Here is a 21,788-nt window from a genome sequence, read left to right on the forward strand (position 1 = left end):
AAGTCTATTGTCGTTATGAACTGCCCCTCTTGAACTTGGGGCAGAATAGATCTGATTGTTTCGATTTTAAATGATGGAACAGCCAGAAACTTGTTTAAACACTTTAGGTCCAGAATCGGGCGAAACGTGCCCTCCTTCTTTGGAACCACAAAAATATTTGAATAGTACCCTAGACCCCTTTCTGCTTGGGGTACTGGTACAATAACACCTAGAGAGGAGAGATCCCTCACACATTCTAGAAAGGGCTCTCTCTTTTCCGGTCTTGAAGACAGGTTTGACAGGAGGAATCTGCCCCTGGGTGGATGGGACCTGAATCCTATCCTGTAACCCTGGGTGACAACCTCCAGAACCCAAGGGTCCTGAACGTCCTGCAACCAGGCTTCAGAGAAGAGAGACAATCTGCCCCCTACTTGGTCCAGAGACCGGTCGGGGGCCGCCCCTTCATGCCGATTTTCTCTCGGCGGGCTTCTTGTTCTGCTTGGACTTGTTCCAAGACTGAGCAGGCTTCTAAGTTCCCTTGGACTGATCCGCTTTCGCAGCAGGCTGCTGGCGCTGGGCCTTGTCCGCACAAAAGGGACAAAAAGTAGATCCTTTAGGCTTAGCCTTCTTATCCTGCGGTAGGAAAGCTCCCTTGCCTCCCGTAACTGTGGATATGATCAAATCCAATCCTGGACCGAACAGAATCTTTCCTTAAAGTCAGAGACAACAGCCTCAACTTAGAGGTCATGTCCGCAGATCAAGACTTTAGCCACAGAGCCCTGCGAGATAAAACAGAGAATCCTGAAACCTTTGCGTTCAGGCGAATAATTTGCATATTGCGGTCACAAATGAAAGAATTGGAGACCCTCAATGCCTTAATCTTATCCTGTATCTCGTCGATGGAAGTCTCCCGCTGAACCATATCACACAGGGATTCACACCAATATGTCGCAGCTCCGGAAACCGTGGCTACAGACGCTGCCGGTTGAAAAACAAACCCTATGTGCTGAAACATCTTCCGTAACATGTTTCCCAACTTTTAATCCATGGGATCTTTAAACGACAAACTATTCTCGAGAGGAATAGTTGTCGGCTTCACGAGCGTGGAAATAGCTTCCTCCAGAAGCTTTGATTCCGGAACCTCCAGAGTAGCAATCACTTGCTTCAGTAAAAAGCGCAAATTCTCTATCCTAAACCTAAAGTTAGGCTCCTCCGCAGCCAGAGGAAGAGATGACATGGACTCCAACCCAGAAGGAGCCTTCTCTGAAGAGTCGGAGTGGGCCTGATCATCGTATAATGCCTCTGAAATTTCTATAGGCGTAGACAACCCCTGGGCCAGGCCACCATGATATGCCCTACGCTTGTGCTTTGCAGAACGTGGTAAGGCATGGATCACTTTCGATACCGCAGTTTGCAGTTGATCCGCAAAATCTGACAGCCAACGAATCTCTCCCATAGGAGTAATAGTTGGACCCCAGGGTGCTGCATGTGCACTCGGAAATGAAAGCAGGGAACGCACCTTACGGGACGGGGAACCCTCAGAGGTGGACGGCTCAGTAGTACTAGACATCCCTTTATTTTTTGATGTTGCAACTTTATCTAGGCATGTGGAACATAGTTGAGCAGGCTGATCTACAAGAACCTCCTCACAATAAACACAGGAATGAGACTTAGCTAAAGAGGGAGTACCCTCTAACGCGTCAGAGTCCTCCATAGCTTGTGCTTTTATTATGGACTAGATTAATTTAATAAACATGCACCTTTATACCTCCAATGGCCGGGGCACTCACCACCTCCTATGACCCGGACTGCAGAAACCGCTTCATCTCCTGCACCGCTGATCAACAGAGGAAGTGGAGACCACCACACTCGGTCACATGGGATGCCTCGCAGGACCGCCCCTGCACTAAGAAAAAAATTCACCAAAACCAGCCGCTCAATACTCCCGGAAGTCAACCTGAAAGTTCCACCATTGCCAGAGCCTCATCTCACACATAACACAGCAAAAACACAATAACCCCCCCCCTGTTCAATAATCCCCTTACCAGGAATATTAACCTTTTATTCCATAAAATAAAGGGTGCCACACTGTGACCCTGTCTTCTGTGTTATTATGTATAAAAAAATGAAACGATCTTACCAGAATATATGCCGTGGAACAGGAACACGGCCCTTCAAGTGTGACAGGTAGAAGCATTGCTCCTGACATGGACTTGAGTGCAGAAAGCAGGCAGCGAATCTCGTCAACGCTGATTGCTTGTGGAGCTGTTAATATGAGTCGGGATGGTTTCGCAGAAAAACTCCATGCATCTCCAGACTCTAACTTTCACCCAGGCTCTCACTGAGAGGCTGACAGGACAACTTAAAACTCCAGTCCCATTCCGAAGAGTACTACCCTCTATAAGAGACTACTCCAAATCTTCGTCACTTCTCTGCCATCCTCTTGTGACGAAAGGCAAAGAATGACTGGGGGATGAGGGGAGTGGGGGAGGTATTTAAGCCTTTGGCTGGGGTGTCTTTGCCTCCTTCTGGTGGCCAGGTTCTATCTTCCCAAAAGTAATGAATGAAGCCATGGACCCTCCTCCCCTTTAGATGGAAACCTGCATAACACCCACCCTCTGCCCTCTGTAATACTAGTCCTACATAAAGCCTTGTCCTCTGCAATACATGCACAAAACGCACTTGCCACCCCTTTTAATATCTGCACAGAACCCTCCTGCTGCTCTACGAGATACCTGCACAATACCCACCCATTGCCCTTCACAATTACTGTACTACACTCACCTGCTGCACATTGGTAAACCTGTAACATTTAAATCCTTTAATTTCCTCCACATTTACATGTTGGTAAGGGGTTGTTTAATTTGCCTCTAAGCACAGGCATGTGGCCATAATTTACTGCTGAATTACACATTATACGTAGCCTCATAAACACAATCAAAATTAATCCTATCAATCCTGCTCCTGCACTCTGCTATACTTCCCAGTGCTCCACCTCCTGCTCTCTGATATTCATTTAGAAAATGTATGCTCCTACACACCAGCACACGTGCACCTCATATTGCACTTTGCTATAGCTGTACACCATCTATCTAGTGCACAGTTAAACTCACCGCTTACCTCAGACACAAACTTGGTGGTTGCATTACTCAGGGTTTTCAACATGGGGGTGGCGTCTGCATAGAATAGAGACATGCGATTGGCCATCTCATTGTTGACATCACTTTCCTGGTCCACCTGACAGACACAGACATAACCATAGAACCATGTAATGCATCATAAAAAGAGATTGTGTTTTAAAGCGGTATTAAAATTACATATGTTTAAGAAAAGTAATACAACATTGCATTAGCTCAGAGCACAAGCTTTACATCTTTGTTTCTGGCGACAGCAGGAGTCCAGAAATATGTATCCCATCAGGCTTTTCAAGAAGTGCATCCATGAACTACTCTTGATTTGCAAGAGCTTGTAAATTGTACTATCAAAATTAAGTGTTAAATGATTTTATTCATTAATTTGCAATGCAGTGCTTGATTGCTGATATATGATGAAATTAACTGATTGTCACTTTATGGGTATTTTACCTCCACATAATGGGTATGTGGAGGTAAAATCCTGTAAATATAAAGCAATGAATATGTAAAAAGACTTTACAAAATCTATGTGTATTTTTTTAAAATGTATTTATTTAACCTGGAAATTGTTTAGCCGGTTGCGACTGACTGTCCGTCTGTAGTAGCTGAAGTCATTCTGTATTGCAGGGTTTGTCATCTGCGAAAGAATAAATTAATTAAATTAAATTAATTAAAATATGTTCTTCATTTTAGGATTTCATATTAGCTAAATTCAATATTACATTTTTTTTAAATAAAATTATATATTATTATAATTATATTATTATACTATATTATAATAATAAGCACCAAAAACATTTGATTTAAAATTAAAATATCATAAAGTGTTTTCCATTATATAAAACTCTCATCCTATATTCCTAGCTAGGAATTATATGTGATTTCGTAGTCTTATAAAAAAAATCATAACCCTAAAAAAATGGGTGGGTCTCGTGGTCTCTCGCCACTATGACCATGAAAAAAATGAATTTATCAGGTAAGTTCTTACATAAATCATGTTTTCTTTCATATAGGTGGCAAGAGTCCACAAGCTAGTTATGGGATATAATACCCAAGACGTGGAAGTCCACGAGTAACGATAGAGGGAGGGATAAAATAAAAACAGCTATTTCCGCTGAGAAATTAAATCCCCAAAAAATAATTATGTTTTCTTAAAAATTCAAAAAGCTTAAATCATAGGCACTAGAATCAAACTGAGACAGCTGCCTGAAGAACCTTTCTACAAAAATGGTAAAATTTAGTAAAGTTATGCAAAGAGGACCAAGTGGATGCTTTGCATATTTGATCAACTGAAGCTTCTTTCTTGAAAGCCCAAGATGTGGCAACTGATCTTGTAGAATGAGCTGCCCCACCTCCAAATAAGCTTTGTGAATCAGAAGTTTCAACCAAGATGCCAAAGAAATGGCAGAGGCTTTCTGACCTTTTCTGGAACCAGAAAAAAATAACAAATAGACTAGAAGTATTTCTGAAATCTTTAGTAGCATCAACATAATATTTATAAGCTCTTACCACATCCAAATAATGTAAAGATCTTTCAAGAGTATTCTTAGGATTAGGACACAAGGAAGGAACAATAATTTCCCTATTGATGCTGTTAGAATTCACAACCTTAGGCAAAAATTTAATCGAAGTCCGCAAAGCAGCTTTATCTTGATGGAAAATCAGATAAGGAGACTCGCAAGAGAGAGCAGACAATTCAGAAACTCTTCTAGCAGAAGAGATAGCCAAGAAATAATACTTTCCAAGAAAAAAAAAGGAGAAGCCTGCAAAGTCTTTAATACCAAATTTACACCTAGATTACGAGTTTTGCGTTGTGGCTTTTAACGCTGAATAAAAGCAGTAATGCACTGTTGGGAGTAGTATCGGTATAGCTGTAACGCAAGCATTTTAGCCTGTAACGCAACGTCAATCCTGCACTCACCAAAAAAAAGGATGTTTTTGCGCGGGGTTTCCATAGCGCCGGAATTACAAGTTGTGCGGTCCAGCTAAAATGCTTGTGTTATAGCCTATACCGACACAATCCATACTGTCATATGAGACTAGTAATTATGGATTTTGTGTAACAAAAATGTTTCACAAAACTCATAACTAAACTGTTACAAAGTACACTAACACCCATAAACTACCTTTTAACCCCTAAACAGCCACCCTCCTGCATCACAAACACTATATTAAACCTATTAACTCCTAATCTGCCGCCCACCCACATCACGGCTATTCAATAGTTATTAACCCCGAATCTGCCACCCACATCGCCAATACTGTTTAAATATATTAACCCCTATTCCGCTGCTCCCCGACATCGCTGCCACTAAATAAAGTTATTAATCCCTAAACCTCCGACCTCCCACAACTCCGCCACTTGATAAAACTATTGACCCCTAAACCACCGGCCCCCACATCGCAAAACACTAAATTAAACTATTAACCCCTAAACCTAACACCCCCTAACTTTAAATAAAAATTACAATATAACTCTAGTTAAATAAATAAAAACTTACCTGTGAAATAAAAATAAACCTAACATTAAACTATAAATTAACCTAGCATAACTAATCTAATAAAATAAAAAATACTATGAATTAAAATATCTAAATTACAAATTTAAAAAAACCTAACACTAAGAAAAAAATGAAAAATCTAAATTACAACTAAAAAAAAAAACAAATCCTACGGCTAGATTACGAGTTGTGCGTTAAGGTAAAAAAGCAGTGTTAAGAGGTCCTAACGCTGCTTTTTTACGCCCGCTGGTATTACGAGTCTTGAAGGTTTAGGGTCACCGCACACTTCTTTGGCCTTACCGCAAAAGGATTTACGTAAACTTTGTAAAGTCTTTTTTCTATGGGACTTCCATAGCGCCGGTATAACAAGTCTGTCCTGGGAGGCCAAAAAGTGAGCGGTACACCCTCTACCTCCAAGAGTCCAAACACATTTAAAAGTCAGTAGCATAAAACTCATAACTAAAGTGCTAAAAAGTACACTAACACCCATAAACTACCTATTAACCCCTAAACCGAGGCCCTCCCACATCTCAAACACTAAAATTAAATGTTTAACCCCTAATCTGCCGCTCCGGACACCACCGCCACATACATTATAATTATGAACCCCTAATCTGCTGCCCCCAACATCCCCGACACCTACATTATATTTATTAACCCCAAATCTGCCTCCCCCAATGTCACCGCCACTATACTAAATGTATTAACCCCTAAACCTAAGGCTAACCCTAACACCCCCTAACTTAAATATAATTTAAATAAATCAAAATAAAAATTCCTATCATTAACTAAATTATTCCTATTTAAAACTAAATACTTACCTATAAAATAAACCCTAAGCTACCTACAATATAACTAATAGTTACAGTGTATCTATCATAGGATTTATTTTTATTTTACAGGCAAGTTTGTATTTATTTTAACTAGGTAGAATAGTTATTAAATAGTTATTAACTATTTAATAACTACCTAGCTAAAATAAATACAAAAGTACCTGTAAAATAAAACCTAACCTATGTTACACTAACACCTAATACTACACTACAATTAAATAAATTAACTAAATAAATACAATTACCTAAATTAAATGAAATTAGCTAAAGTACAACCCCCCCCACTAAATTACAGAAAATAATAAACAAATTACACCTAATCTAATAGCCCTATCAAAATAAAAAAATAAAAAAATAAAAAAAAATAACCCTAGCCTAAACTACCAATAGCCCTTAAAAGGGCCTTTTGCTGGGCATTGCCCCAAAGTAATCAGCTCTTTTACCTGTAAAAAAAAATACAAACAACTCCCCCAACAGTAAAACCCACCACCCACACAACCAACCCCCAAAATAAAATACTATCTAAAAAAACCTAAGCTCCCCATTGCCCTGAAAAGGATGGGCATTGCCCTTAAAAGGTCAGTTAGCTCTTTTGCAGCCCAAACCTGAAAAATAAACCCACCCAATACACTCTTAAAAAACCTAACACTAACCCCCTGAAGATCGACTTACTGGGAGAAGTCTTCATCCAAGCTGGGCCGAAATCCTCAACGAAGCCGGGAGAAGTCTTCATCCAAGCCGGACGAAGTGGTCCTCCAGACGGTCAGAAGTCTTCATACAGACGGCATCTTCTATCTTCATCCATCTGGCAAGGAGCGGGTCCATCTTCAAGACATCTGACGTGGAGCATCCTCTTCATCCGACGACTAAAGATGAATGAAGGTACCTTTAAGTGACGTCATCCAAGATGGCGTCCCTTAGATTCCGATTGGCTGATAGAATTCTATCAGCCAATCGGAATTAAGATAGAAAAAATCCTATTGGTTGATGCAATCAGCCAATAGGATTGAAGTTCAATCCTATTGGCTGATCCAATGAGCAAATATGATTGAGCTCGCATTCTATTGGCTGTTCCAATCAGCCAATAGAATGTGAGCTCAATCCTATTGGTTGATTGGATCAGCCAATAGTATTGAACTTCAATCCTATTGGCTGATTGCATCCGCCAATAGGATTTTTTCTACCTTAATTCTGATTTGCTGATAGAATTCTATCAGCCAATCGGACTCTAAGGGACGCCATCTTGGATGACATCACTTAAAGGTACCTTCATTAGTCTTTAGTTGTCGAATGAAGAGGATGCTCCGCGTCGGATGTCTTGAAGATGGACCCACTCTGCGTGGATGGATAAAGATAGAAGATGCCGTCTGGATGAAGACTTCTGCCCGTCTGGAGGACCACTTCGCCCGGCTTGGATGAAGACTTCTCCCGGCTACATTGAGGACTTCGGCACGGCTTGGATGAAGACTTCTCCCGGTAAGTCGATCTTCAGGGGGTTAATGTTAGGTTTTTTTTAAGGGTGCATTGGGTGGGTTTATTTTTTAGGTTAGGGCTTTGGGCTGCAAAAAGAGCTAACTGCCCTTTAAGGGCAATGCCCATTCAAATGCCCTTTTCAGGGCAATGGGGAGCTTAGGTTTTTTTAGATATTATTTTATTTAGGGGGTTGGTTGTGTGGGTGGTGGGTTTTACTGTTGGGGGGGTTGTTTGTATTTTTTTTTCCAGGTAAAAGCTGATTACTTTGGGGCAATGCCCCGCAAAAGGCCCTTTTAAGGGCTATTGGTAGTTTAGTTTAGGCTAGGGTTTTTTTATTTTGGGGGGGCTTTTTTATTTTGCTAGGGCTATTAGATTTGGTGTAATTAGTTTAAATATCTGTAATTTGTTTATTATTTTCTGTAATTTAGTGGGGGTTTTTTTGTACTTTAGCTAATTTAATTTAGGTAATTGTATTTAATTTAGTTAATTTATTTAATTGTAGTTTAGTGTTAGGTGTTACACATCTTAGGTTAGGTTTTATTTTACAGGTACTTTTGTATTTATTTTAGCTCGGTAGTTATTAAATAGTTAATAACTATTTAATAACTATTCTACCTAGTTAAAATAAATACAAACTTGCCTGTAAAAATAAACCCTAAGATAGATACAATGTAACTATTAGTTATATTGTAGCTAGCTTACGGTTTATTTTATAGGTAAGTATTTAGTTTTAAATAGGAATTATTAAGTTAATGATAGGAATTTTTATTTAGATTTATTTAAATTATATTTAAGTTAGGGGGTGTTAGGGTTAGAGTTAGACTTAGCTTTAGGGGTTAATACATTTAGTATACTGGCGGCGACGTTGGGGGCGGCAGATTAGGGGTTAATAAATGTAGGTAGGTGGTGGCGATGTTAGGGACGGCAGATTAGGGGTTAATAATATTTAACTAATGTTTGCGAGGCGGGAGTGCAGCGGTTTAGGGGTTAATATGTTTATTATAGTGGCGGCGACGTTGGGGCGGCAGATTGGGGTTAATAAATATAATGTAGGTGGTGATGATGTCGGGGACGGAAGATTAGGGGTTAATAAGTGTAAGATTAGGGGTGTTTAGACTCAGGGTTCATGTTAGGGTGTTAGGTGTAGACATAACTTTAGTTTCTCCATAGGAATCAATGGGATTGCGTTACTGAGTTTTACGCTGCTTTTTTGCAGGTGTAAGACTTTTTCTCAGCCGGCTCTCCCCGTTGAGTCCTATGGGGAAATCATGCATGAGCACGTACGATCAGCTCACCGCTGACTTAAGCAGCGCTGGTATTGGAGTGCGGTAATGAGCAAAATTTTGCTCAACTCTCACTTCTTGTCTTTTAACGAGGGGTTTTGGAAAACCTGTAATACCAGCGCTGTAAGTAAGTGAGCGGTGAGACAAAACTGCTCGTTAGCACCGCATAGCCTCTAACGCAAAACTCGTAATTTAGGCCTAAGTTTACCAAAAATAATTAACACTAAAATCACGAAAAATAAAAAACACTAAGATTACAAAAAAATAAACTAAATTATCAAAAATAAAAACAATTACACCTAATCTAATAGCCCTATAAAAATAAAAAAGCCACCCAAAATAAAAACACTCCCTAACCTACAATAAACTACTAATAGCCCTTAAAAGGGCCTTTTGTAGGGCATTGCCCTAAAGAAATTAGCTCTTTTACCTGCAAAAAAATACAAAGTCCCCCCAACAGTAAAACGCACCACCCAACCAACCCCCCAAAATAAAAAACCTAACTCTAAAAAAAACCTAAGCTACCCAAGGGGCATTTGTATGGGCATTGCCCTTAAAAGGGCATTCAGCTCTTTTTCATTGTCCTTAAAAGGGCATTTAGCTCTTTTTCAAAGCCCAAAGCTCTAATCTAAAAAAAACACCCCAAAAAATAAAAAAAAACTTAACACTAACCCCAGAAGATCTAATCACAGTTTCTGAAGTCTGGACATCCATCTCCATCCAGGCGGTGAGGTCTTCATCCAGGCGGCGAGGTCTTCATCCATCCCGGGGGCGTCTTCTATCTTCATCCCGGCGGCGCGGAGCTATCCTGGATCCCATCCTGAGCAGAGTGTCCTCTTCATACGGTCGCGGCCGTACACTGAAGTTGAATGCAAGGTAGCCGTTTCCAAATGGCGTACCTTGCATTCCTATTGGCTGATTTGATTCTTCAAATTCAAATCAGCCAATAGGATGAGAGCTTCTGAAATCCTATTGGATGATTTGAACAGGCTATTTTGAAACGCCTACCATGCATTCAACTTCAGTGTACGGCAGCAACCGTATGAAGAGGACGCTCCGCTCAGGATGGGATCCAGGATAGCTCCGCTCCATGCCGCCTGGATGGAGATGGATGTCCGGACTTCAGAAACCGTGAATAGATCTTCTGGGGTTAGTGTTAGGTTTTTTTTTTTTAAATATTTTTGGGTGTTTTTTTTTTTTTTAAGATTTTGGCTTTTAAAAAGGGCTAAATGCCCTTTTAAGGGCAATGAAAAAGAGCTGAATGCCCTTTTAAGGGCAATGCCCATACAAATGCCCCTTTAGGGGCAATGGGTAGCTTAGTTTTTTTTTTAGAGTTAGGTTTTTTATTTTGGGAGGTTGGTTGGGTGGTGGGTTTTACTGTTGGGGGGACTTTGTATTTTTTACATGTAAAAGAGCTGATTTCTTTAGGGCAATGCTCTACAAAAGGCCCTTTTAAGGGCTATTGGTAGTCTATTGTAGGTTAGGGGGTGTTTTTATTTTGGGGGGCTTTTTTATTTTTATAGGGCTATTAGATTAGGTGTAATTGTTTTTTTTGTTGATAATTTCATTAATTTTTTGTAATCTTAGTGTTGTTTATTTATCGTGATTTTATTGTTAATTATGTTTAAAAAAAAATCTTAGTGTTAGGTTTTTTTAAATTTGTAATTTAGCTATTTTAATTGGTAGTATTTTTTAGTTTATTAGATTAGTTATGTTAGGTTAATTTATAGTTTAATGTTAGGTTTATTTTTATTTCACAGGTAAGTTTTTATTTATTTAAATAGAGTTATATTATAATTTTAATTTAAAGTTAGGGGGGTGTTAGGTTTAGGGGTTAATAGTTTAATTTAGTGTTTTGCGATGTGGGGTGCCGGCGGTTTAGGGGTTAACAGGTTAATTTACTGGCGGAGATGTGGGATGCCGGAGGTTTCAGGGTTAACAACTTTATTTAGTGGCGGTGATGTCGGGGAGCGGTGGATTAGGGGTTAATAGCTTTTTTAGATGCAGTGATGTTGGGAGTGGCAGATTAGGGGTTAATAACTTTATTTAGGTGTCGGCGATGTCGGGGCGGCAGATTAGGGGTGTTTAGACTTGGGGTTTATGTTAGGGTGTTAGGTTTAAACGTCAGTGGGGTTGCGTTACAGAGATTTTTCATTCCGCGATAGCAGGTGTTAGTTTTTTTTTCTAATAAAAAGAAGAGATGATAAGCGCCAAACTAACAACCCTGTGAGCTGTTTAAAAAGAATACTCTCACAAATATTCTAAGCATATATACAAAGAAGGAAAATCTAAACAGCGCTTAGCCTGTATAAGTACTGGATAGCTGGGGGTGTGCACCAACAATAGGATGAATAAATATAAGGGTCACAATAAAGTTAAAAGTAACCAAAATGTATTACTCACGGTCATATGACAATTACTAGCATATAAAAATGATCTAGCATGTAAAATATAGCATATTCATAAAAAGATAGTATATTATTAAAAAACATAAAATTGCATATATTAGGACGTCTCCTCTGACTTCTATACACAGTCTCTGTGTTTCTAACAACTCTGCATGTATTTAAACCACCTTTAGACGATTCATAAACGTATCAGATAATGTTCATCTGTGAAAAAAATGAATCAAAAGACTCTTATTGGGATAAAGAGTGTGCTTGTAACAATCCACAAAAATAGAAAGTCTATTTGTATCATTCACTCTGGAATCGTTTATACGTTTGATACACGTTTGATACACGTTTGATATACGTTTGATACACGTTTGATATACGTTTGATACACGTTTGATATACGTTTGATACACGTTTGATACACGTTTGATACACTTTTGCTAATCTCCTTTATATTTGCAGATAGCTCCACATATATTAGCGGATAGCTTCACATGTATTATTGTGACTTATGCCAATAGTCTAAACAATATCTTGTAAAATCAACATCCCAATTTGTGAGATCTGTAGCGGGTTTGGCTCTGACAGCCGTTAAGCAATAATAGTTTAATGCGGTACTGGTATAAACAGTGGGTATACTTTACCGGTTCCTAGGAGCTGATATTGTATCAGCGGTCTAACCTTAGACCAGACGGCCTCTGAAATCCCCCTCTGACCTCTCGTTTCCCGGTTCACTCTTATCGTAAACCTTTGCCGCTTGCGTCTCTTGAGGTGGCGGATGGTTCTCTGGGTGCTACCGGTTCTTTTCCCTTCCACTGAAATGATGTAACAGTCCGCTGTTTGCGATATGGGCTTTATTCTTTGTCTTTTTTGAGAACTCTGCGCAGAGTATTGATATATGTTCACAAAAAAGGTAGATATTCTTTTCCAACCCTTGAATAAACGTCAACACGTTTCACCTGTGTTTTAGGCTTTTTCAAGACTGCTGTTCAAGGGGAATCTTTGCTGTGTTTCAATAACCCGCTCTATTTTGTCCAATTGTCTCTATAGGATTTCTTAAAGGTGGTATCGTCTTTGTTGTTGCTAAAGGTGGTATACATAATACTATTCTTCTATTTAGTTAATAATTTGATGGTGGTACAATTTCTTTTAATAATATGTTTCCATATGATTTAAAATATGTGTTACTCCTAAACCGATAATATTGGAAAGGGTAAATTTCTTTTAATTATAATTATTATATAATAATACATTTCTAAGAATACAACAATAATGTTAGTAGGTTTGTTGCAAAAAACTCCCTTAAATGGGATATTTATATTATTACATATGGCCCAAATATTCATAATGTATATAATAAAAACAGAAGACATATAAGATTATTGTAATGTTCATAGCAGAGATAAACAACATATATGGTTATTTTGGATATTTATATTATTCCATACAGAATGTTTATAACAGGGGTCAATGAATTATATAATTACTAAGGTGTTTAACATATGTGGTTATTCTGACAATAGTCCTATGGAGAGATATACTAGTTGACTGACTATTAATAGTCGCTGTATAGACAGATTCTTCTTTATTCATATATTATATGGATCTGAATATTTACTCCTAATCTAATATAAATGGAGTCAGATCCAATTCTGAGTTAAGTCCTTTGGGGTACAAAGTACCCATATTGTATATATATTCTGCCTCTTTCTTTAATATTACTTTTTAAAAATGTCCTCCTCTCCAGTTTTTTTTTTTACCTTCTTTATACCCCAGTATGTTAGGTTTTTCGTGTTGTTATTATGTACTGATCTGAAATGTTCATATAAATGTGTTTCCTGTTGTCCTTTTTCTATATTCCATAGATGTTCACAAATTCGTGTCCGGAGACATCTGGTTGTTTCCCCTAAATACTGTAATTTGCAACTACACTGCAGTATATCTTTATAGTTATTACTTGTAGATTCGTTAGTTTTTTTTCTGACACTCTCTCCCCATTAATGTCTATGGGGGAAAGTGTTCATAAGTGCATCAAAGTAGCCCTTGGATTTTGTGCGGTATGGAGCTTTTCGCACGCACAAGGAGGTTTTTCAGAAAAAAAACTTTTGTTGCGTTAGTTTAGCACCCTGTTTAGTGCAAAACTCATAATCTAGGTGTTTGACTCCAAGGAGGAGAGATAGATTTAATAACAGGTTTGATACGATTTAAAGCCTGTACGTAACAATGAACATCAGGAAGATTAGCAATCTTTCTGTGAAATCAAACAGAAAGAGCAGAGATTTGTCCTTTCAAAGTATTGGCAGACAAACCTTTATCCAAACCATCCTGAAGAAACTGTAGAATCCTAGGAATTCTAAAAGAATGCCAAGAATAATCATGAGTGGAACACCATGAAATATAGGTTTTCCAAACTTTGGGATATATTTTCTTTGAAACAGGCATACGAGCCTGTATTCATAGTGTTAATCACAGAGTCAGAGAAACCTCTATGACTAAGGACTAAGCTTTCAATTTCCATGCCTTCAAATTTAGAGATTTGAGATCCGGATGGAAAAAGGAGCCTTGAGACAGAAGGTCTGGTCTTAGAGGAAGTGACCAAGGTTGGCAACTGGACATTTGGACCAGGTCCACATACCAGAACCTGTGAGGCCATGCTAGTGCAGAAACACATACAATTGTTCCATTATGATATTTGAGATCACTCTTGGAAGAAGAACCAGAGGTGGGAAAATGTAAGCAGGTTGGTAAAACCATGGAACTGCTAGAGCATCCATCAATTCCGCTTGAGGATCCCTGGACCTGGAGAGGTATCTAGGAAGTTTCTAGTTTAGACGAGAGATCATCAGATATATGTCTGGAAGACCCCACATCTGTACAATCTGATAGAACACATCTGGATGGAGAGACCAGTCCCCTGGATGTAGAATCTGACGGCTGAGATAATCCACTTTCCAATTGTCTACACCTGGTATATAAATCGCAGTGATTAGACAAGAGTTGGATACCGCCCAAGAAAGTATTAGAGATACTTCTTTCATTGCTAGGGGACTGTGAGTCCCTCCTTGATGATTGACATATGCCACTGTTGTGACATTGTCTGTTTGAAACCGAATATACGATTTTCTCTTTAATAGAGGCCAGGCCTGAAGAGTTCTAAGATATTGATTGGTAACCTCACCTCTCGAGGATTCCAAACTCCTTGTGCTGTCAGAGACCCCCAAACAGCTCCCCAACCTGAAGACTTGCATCTGTTGTGATCACAGTCCAGGTAGGGTGAACAAAGGAGGCCCCTTGAACAATAAGGTGATGGCTTAACTACCAAGTCAGAGAGAGTTGAGTGTTGGAATTTAAGTATATCAGTTGTAATATCTGACTATAATCCCTGCAGTATTGGTACAACATGCAAAGCTGAAGAGGTCTCATATGAAAATGAGCAAAAGGGATTGCGTCCGATGCTGCAATCATGAGACCTAAAACTTCCAAGCACATAGCCACTGAAGGGAATGATAGAGACTGAAGGTTTAGACAAGCTGAAACCAATCTCAAACGTCTCTTTTCTGTTCGGGATAGAGTTATGGACACTGAATCTATATGGAAACCTAAAAAGGTGACCTTTGTCTGGGGAATCAAGAAACTCTTTGGTAAATTGATCCTCCAACCATGTCTTTGAAGAAACAACAGAAGTTGTTTCGTGTGAGAGTCTGCTAAATGAAAAGATTGAGCTAGTACCCAGATATCGTCCAAATAAGGAAACACCACAGTACCCTGCTCTCTGATTACAGATAGAAGGGCACCTAGATCTTTTTGAGAATATTCTTGGTGCTGTTGCAAGGCCAAACAGAAGACCAGCAAATTGGTAATGCGTGTTTAGAAAAGAGAATCTCTGAAAATGATAGTGGATGAACCAGAGTGTTAAGGTAAGCGTCCTATAAGTCTATTGTGAACATGAAGTGACCTTGCTGAACAAAAGGCAGAATAGTCCTTATAGTCACCATCTTGAAAGTTGGGACTCTTACAAAACAATTTAAAGTTTTCAGATCCAAAATTGGTCTGAAGGAATTTTCCTTCTTTGGTACAATGAATAGATTTGAATAAAAACCCAATCCTTGTTCCTGCTGTGGAACTGGGACAATTACCCCTGAACGTTCTAGATCTGAAACACATTTCAGAAAGGCTTGAGCTTTTACTGGGTTTTTCAATACATGGGTAAGAAAGAATCTTACCAAGGGAGGTCTTTTTCTGAATCCTATTCGATATTCCCCATAGAAATTATATTCTGGATCCACTGATTTTTGACAGAGTCTGTCCAAACTCTTTGAAATAGCTTTAGTCTGCCACCTACCAGAAGAACAAGCTTGAGAGCTGCACCTTTGTGTAGGTTTAGGAGCAGGATTTGCTTTCTTATAAGGTTTAGATTTATTCCAATTCGGAGACGGTCTCCAATTAGAGCTAGAGGTCTTAGAGGAAGGAGTGGTTTTCTGTTCTCTATTCTGATGAAAGGAACTATAACGATTGGGAGCTTTAAATTTACCCTTAGATTTCTTGTCTTGGGGCAGAAAAACTCCCTTACCCCAAACACAGTGGAGATAATAGAATCCAATTGTGAACCAAAAAGATTGTTACCTTGAAAAGATAGAGATAATAATCAATCTAGTTTTAGACAGTTTTAGCCAACATTCCAAGATTTAAGCCATAAAGCTCTTCTAGTTAAAATGGCTAAAGACATGGATTTGACATTGATCTTCATAACATCATATAAAGCATCACAAACAAAATTATTTGCATGTTGAAGTAAAACAATAATGTTAGATAATTCAGAATCTGAAGACAACTGCTGTGCTAAACTGTCCAACCAAAAAGTAGAAGCAGCAGAAACATCAGCCATAGATATAACAGGTTAAAGAATATAGCCATTATGTAAATATGCCCTTCTTAGATAAGATTCAAGCTTCCAATCTAAATGTTCCTTAAAAGAAGTACTGTCTTCCATAGGAATAGTAATATGTTTGGCAAGAGTGGAAATTGCCCCATAAACTTTAGGGACTGTTTCCCAAAGCTATAAATTAGCCACAGGTAAAGGATACCATTTCTTAAACCTAGAAGAAGGTTTAAAAGCAATCACATTGGAGATAGCGTCTGGAATAGGAAATACTTCAGGAGTAATAACAATAGTCTTACATACATAATTTAAACGATTACTAGCTTTATCATCAGGAGGTTTAGACTCCTCAATACCCAAATTAAATAAAACTTTCTTTAAGAGAGAGCGAATATATTCTATCTTAAAGGGACAGTCAACACCAGAATTTTTGTTGTTTAAAAAGAAAGATAATCCCTTTATTACCCATTCCCCAGTTTTGCAGAACCAACACAGTTATAATAATACACGTTTTACCTCTGTAATTATCTTGTATCTAAGCTTCTGCTGACTGCCCCCTTATTTCAGTTCTTTTGACCATCATGCAGTTTAGCCAATCAGTGCTCACTCCTAGGTAACTTTACGTGCATGAGCTCAATGTTATCTATAGGAAACATGTGAACTAATGCCCTCTAGTGGTCAAAATGTATTCAGATTAGAGGCTGTCTTCAAGGTCTAAGAAATTAGCATATGAACCTTCTAGGTTTAGCTTTCAACTAAGAATACCAAGAGAACAAAGCAAAATTGGTGATAAAAGTAAATTGGGAAGTTGTTTAACATTGCATGCCCTATTTAAATCAGAAAAAGAAAAAAAAATTGGACTTGACTGTCCCTTTAAATAAAAAGATGATTTGTCTATATCTGTCTCTGACATGGCGTCCTCTGAATCAGAGGAAACACCATCAGTAGAGGATACATCAGTGATAAATGCAGGCAGCAAAACCCTTTTACGTTTATTTGAAGGCAGAATAGCAGTCATTGCCTACTCTATAGCTGAAGCAATAAGATCTTTAATTTCTGCAGGAATGCTATATACATTAGACTGAGATGTAATAACAGTGGGTGCATTTGTACTCATAGATATATTATCAGCATTTAACAAGTTGTCAAAACAAGAGCCACATAATTGAGCTGAATAATTTAGATCAGCCTTTTTACAACAAACACACTTAGCTTTGGTAGACATGTTCATGCAGCTCAAATCCTATGGTAACATCAGAGGCAGGTTCAGTTTGAGACATGGTGTCGATTTATCAAGCTCCATATGGAGCTTGATGCCCCTGTTTCCACATAAGCCTTCAGGCTCACCGGAAACAGAAGTTATGAAGGAACGGTGTAAAGACCGCTGCTCCATAACTTGTCCGCCTGCTCTGAGGCCGCGGACAGAAATCAACCTGATCGAATACGATCGGGTTGATTGACACCCCCTGCTAGCGGCCGATTGGCCGCGAATCTGCAGGGGGCAGCATTGCACCAGCAGTTCACAAGAACTGCTGGTGCAATGATAAATGCAGGCAGCATATGCTGTCGGCATTTATTGATGTGCAGCAGACATGACTACGCTACATAGCTGAAAAAAACTAAGGCCCAGATTACGAGTTTTGCGTTAGAGGCTATGCGGTGCTAACGAGCAGTTTTCACTCAACGCTCATTTACATGCAGCACTGGTATTACGAGTTTTTAGAAACCCATCGTTATCAAGAAGTGAGCGTTGAGCAAAATTTTGCTCATTACCGCACTCCAATACCAGTGCTGCTTAAGTCAGCGGTGAGCTGGTGTAATGTGCTCGTGCACGATTTCCCCATAGGAATCAACGGGGAGAGCCGCTGAAAAAAAGTCTAACACCTGCAAAAAAGCAGTGTAAAACTCCTTAACGCAGCCCCATTGATTCCTATGGGGAAATAAAATTTATGCTTACACCTAACACCCTAACATGAACCCCGAGTCTAAACACCCCTAATCTTACACTTATTAACCCCTAATATGCCGCCCCTGACATCGCCGACACCTAAATTATAATTATTAACCCCTAATCTGCTGCCCCCAACATCGCCAAACCCTACATTATATTTATTAATCTCTACTCTGATGCCCCCAATGTCGCCGCCACTTACCTACACTTATTAACCCCTAATCTGCCGCCCCCAACGTTGCCGCCACTATAATAAACATATTAACCCCTAAACCACCACACTCCCGCCTCGCAGACATTAGTTAAATATTATTAACCCCTAATCTGCCGGCCCTAACAGCGCCTCCACCAACCTACATTTATTAACCCCTTTATCGCCCGGCTTGGATGAAGACGTCTCCCGGTAAGTCGATCTTCAGGGGGTTAGTGTTAGGTTGTTTTAAGGGTGTATTGGGTTTATTTTTTAGATTAGGGGTTTGGGCTTGCAAAAGAGCTAACTGCCCATCCAAATGCCCTTTTAAGAGCAATGGGGAGCTTAGTTTTTTTAAGCTAGTATTTTATTTGGGGGGTTGGTTGTGCGGGTGGTGGGTTTTACTGTTGGGGGGGTTGTTTGTATTTTTTTTTACAGGTAAAAGAGCTGATTACTTTGGGGCAATGCCCCGCCAAAGGCCCTTTTAAAGGGCTATTGGTAGTTTAGTTTAGGCTAGGGTTTTTTTTTACTTTGGGGGGCTTTTTTATTTTGATAGGGCTATTAGATTAGGTGTAATTAGTTTAAATTTCTGTAATTTGTTTATTATTTTCTGTAATTTAGTCTTTGTTTTTTTTGTACTTTAGCTAATTTAATTTAATTTAGGTAATTGTATTTAATTTAGTTAATGTATTTATTTATAGTGTAGTGTTAGGTGTTAGTGTAACTTAGGTTAGGTTTTATTTTACAGGTAAATTTGTCTTTATTTTAACTAGGTAGTTATTAAATAGTTAATAACTATTTAATAACTATTCTACCTAGTTAAAATAAATACAAACTTGCCTGTAAAATAAAAATAAATCCTAAAATAGCTACAATGTAACTATTAGTTATATTGTACCTAGCTTAGGGTTTATTTTAAAGGTAAGTATTTAGTTTTAAATAGGAATAATTTAGTTAATGATAGGAATATTTATTTCAATTTATTTAAATTATATTTAAGTTAGGGGGTGTTAGGTTTAGGGTTAGACTTAGGTCTAGGGGTTAATAACTTTAATATAGTGGTGGGGACGTTGGGGGCGGCAGATTAGGGGTTAATAAATATAGGTAGGTGGCGGCGATGTTAGGGCCGGCAGATTAGGGATTAATAATATTTAACTAATGTTTGTGAGGCGGGAGTGCGGCGGTTTAGGGGTTAATATGTTTATTATAGTGTCGGCGACATTGGGGGCGGGAGATTAGGGGTTAATAAGTGTAGGTAGGTGGCGGCGGCAGAGTAGGGGTTAATAAATATAATGTAGGTGTCGGCGATGTTGGGGCAGCAGATTAGGGGTTAATAAGTAAAATGTAGGTGGCGGCGGTGTCCGGAGTGGCAGATTAGAGGTTAAAATTTTTATTTTAGTATTTGCGATGTGGGAGGGCCTTGGTTTAGGGGTTAATAGGTAGTTTATGGGTGTTAGTGTACTTTTTAGCACTTTAGTTATGAGTTTTATGCTACAGCATTGTACCATAAAACTCATAACTACTGACTTTTAAATGCGTTAGGACTCTTGACAGGGTAGGGTGTACCACTCACTTTTTGGCCTCCCAGGACAGATTCGTAATACCGGCGCTATGGAAGTCCCATAGAAAAAAGACTTTACAAAGTTTACGTAAGTCATTTTGCGGTAAGGCCAAAGAAGTGTTCAGTCACCCTAAACCTTCAAGACTCGTAATACCAGTGGGCGTAAAAAAGCAGCGTTAGGACCTCTTAACGCTGCTTTTTTAGCCTATCGCACAACTCGTAATCTAGCCGTAAATTAAAAAAAAAATCAATTCTGCAAATTTATATCCATGCTCCTATATATGATATATATAACAGGCTCGAGAAAATGGGAAACAGAGCGAAAATTTATAAAAAAGAAAACTGATTCATAAAACAATGCTTCATAAAAGCTCTCTAAGCGTTTTCTGAGAGCACTGAATGAGCTGGGGCAGAGTTTATAACAGCAAATTTGGAGTGAAATTTTGGCGCCAAAAAAAGCGCAAAATGATGACGAGTCACACTATGACATAAAAAACATCCTTACATGCGCGTTTGCCCGCAAATTTCAAATACACCTATTATTCTAAAAATCAGGTAGAATTGGTTTGTATATATAAAAAAACAAAATGTACCTAAATAAAGCCTAATGGATAATTATAGCTTCATAAAATGTTATTATCAACATTCCATGAGACTAACATAATATGTAGCATCCTAATTTATAAATAAATTACTAGCTCTAAAAAAAAAAAATTGTTTCACAGACTCTACCAACCTTGACAAATATTTAGCCACCAAATAAAGTCGCTAAAAAAGAGCACTGAATTACTGACTCAAGGCATGTATACAAACAGTATATAGCAACTTTACTTAAAAAGTGCCCAATCTATACCTGAGAGTGTCTTATATAATAAAAGTATATACTTACCGTGTAAGACACCCATTCACATATAGCAGACAGCCAAACCAGTACTGAAACATATCAGCAGAGGTAATGGTACAAGAGTATATTGTCTGCAAAGGGAGGCAGCAGATTAATCCCTGAGGACGATTTACAGAGAGCCTTATGAAAAGCTTTCCCATAGGCGAAAACATGGTGTCATACTCCCTTCATATCCCTCAGACAAACACTGCACTTAGAGAGGAACTGGGCTTCAATATGCTTAGAAGCTCCTTTCACTGAAGAATAAAGCACATCATGCTTCACCACCTCCTAAGGAGACAACGTTTTTAAAACTAAGGTATGAGTGAGGTGGGAGGTGTATTTATAGGCATTTGAGGTTTGGTAAACTTTGCCCCCTCCAGGTAGGAATGTATATGCTATCAGTAAGTAGCTTGTGGACTCTCACCACCTATGTGAAAGAAATATTAGCAAAATTAAGAGCTAATACCACTAAAGTTAAATCAATAGCGCTCCTATTTCTGTTCTCATATTACAAGTTGAAAGTAAAAAGCCTCAGCCACGCCATATGAAACCCTGTTCTGACTTTAGCTCAAGTGTTAAACCGAAGGTGAGCTAAGTCAAAGTGTGCTAAAGCTGAAGGTGTGTTATTTATGTATATATATATATATTTAATTATTTTTTAAGTTTTTTTATTGAGGTTATTAGCAATACATCATTCATTACATGACAACATATATATTAAT

The 21,788-nt window shown here is 38.6% G+C and overlaps 1 protein-coding gene across 6 annotated transcripts in view; it reads right to left on the bottom strand.

Moving 5' to 3' along the window:
• The window catches only part of LOC128653800 (CYFIP-related Rac1 interactor A), a 200,658-nt gene that overhangs the window by 22,493 nt on the left and 156,377 nt on the right, over positions 1–21,788 (bottom strand). For all 6 annotated transcript variants that reach the window (XM_053707311.1, XM_053707313.1, XM_053707312.1 and 3 more), the window contains 2 exons: positions 3,673–3,750; positions 3,100–3,216 (listed from right to left, as the gene is read on the bottom strand). In XM_053707311.1, coding sequence (XP_053563286.1) covers positions 3,100–3,216; positions 3,673–3,750 — 195 coding nt within the window. The remainder of the gene's footprint in view (positions 1–3,099; positions 3,217–3,672; positions 3,751–21,788) is intronic.

This window comes from Bombina bombina, chromosome 3, assembly GCF_027579735.1.
Source record: "Bombina bombina isolate aBomBom1 chromosome 3, aBomBom1.pri, whole genome shotgun sequence".
Classification (NCBI taxonomy): Eukaryota; Metazoa; Chordata; class Amphibia; order Anura; family Bombinatoridae; genus Bombina; species Bombina bombina.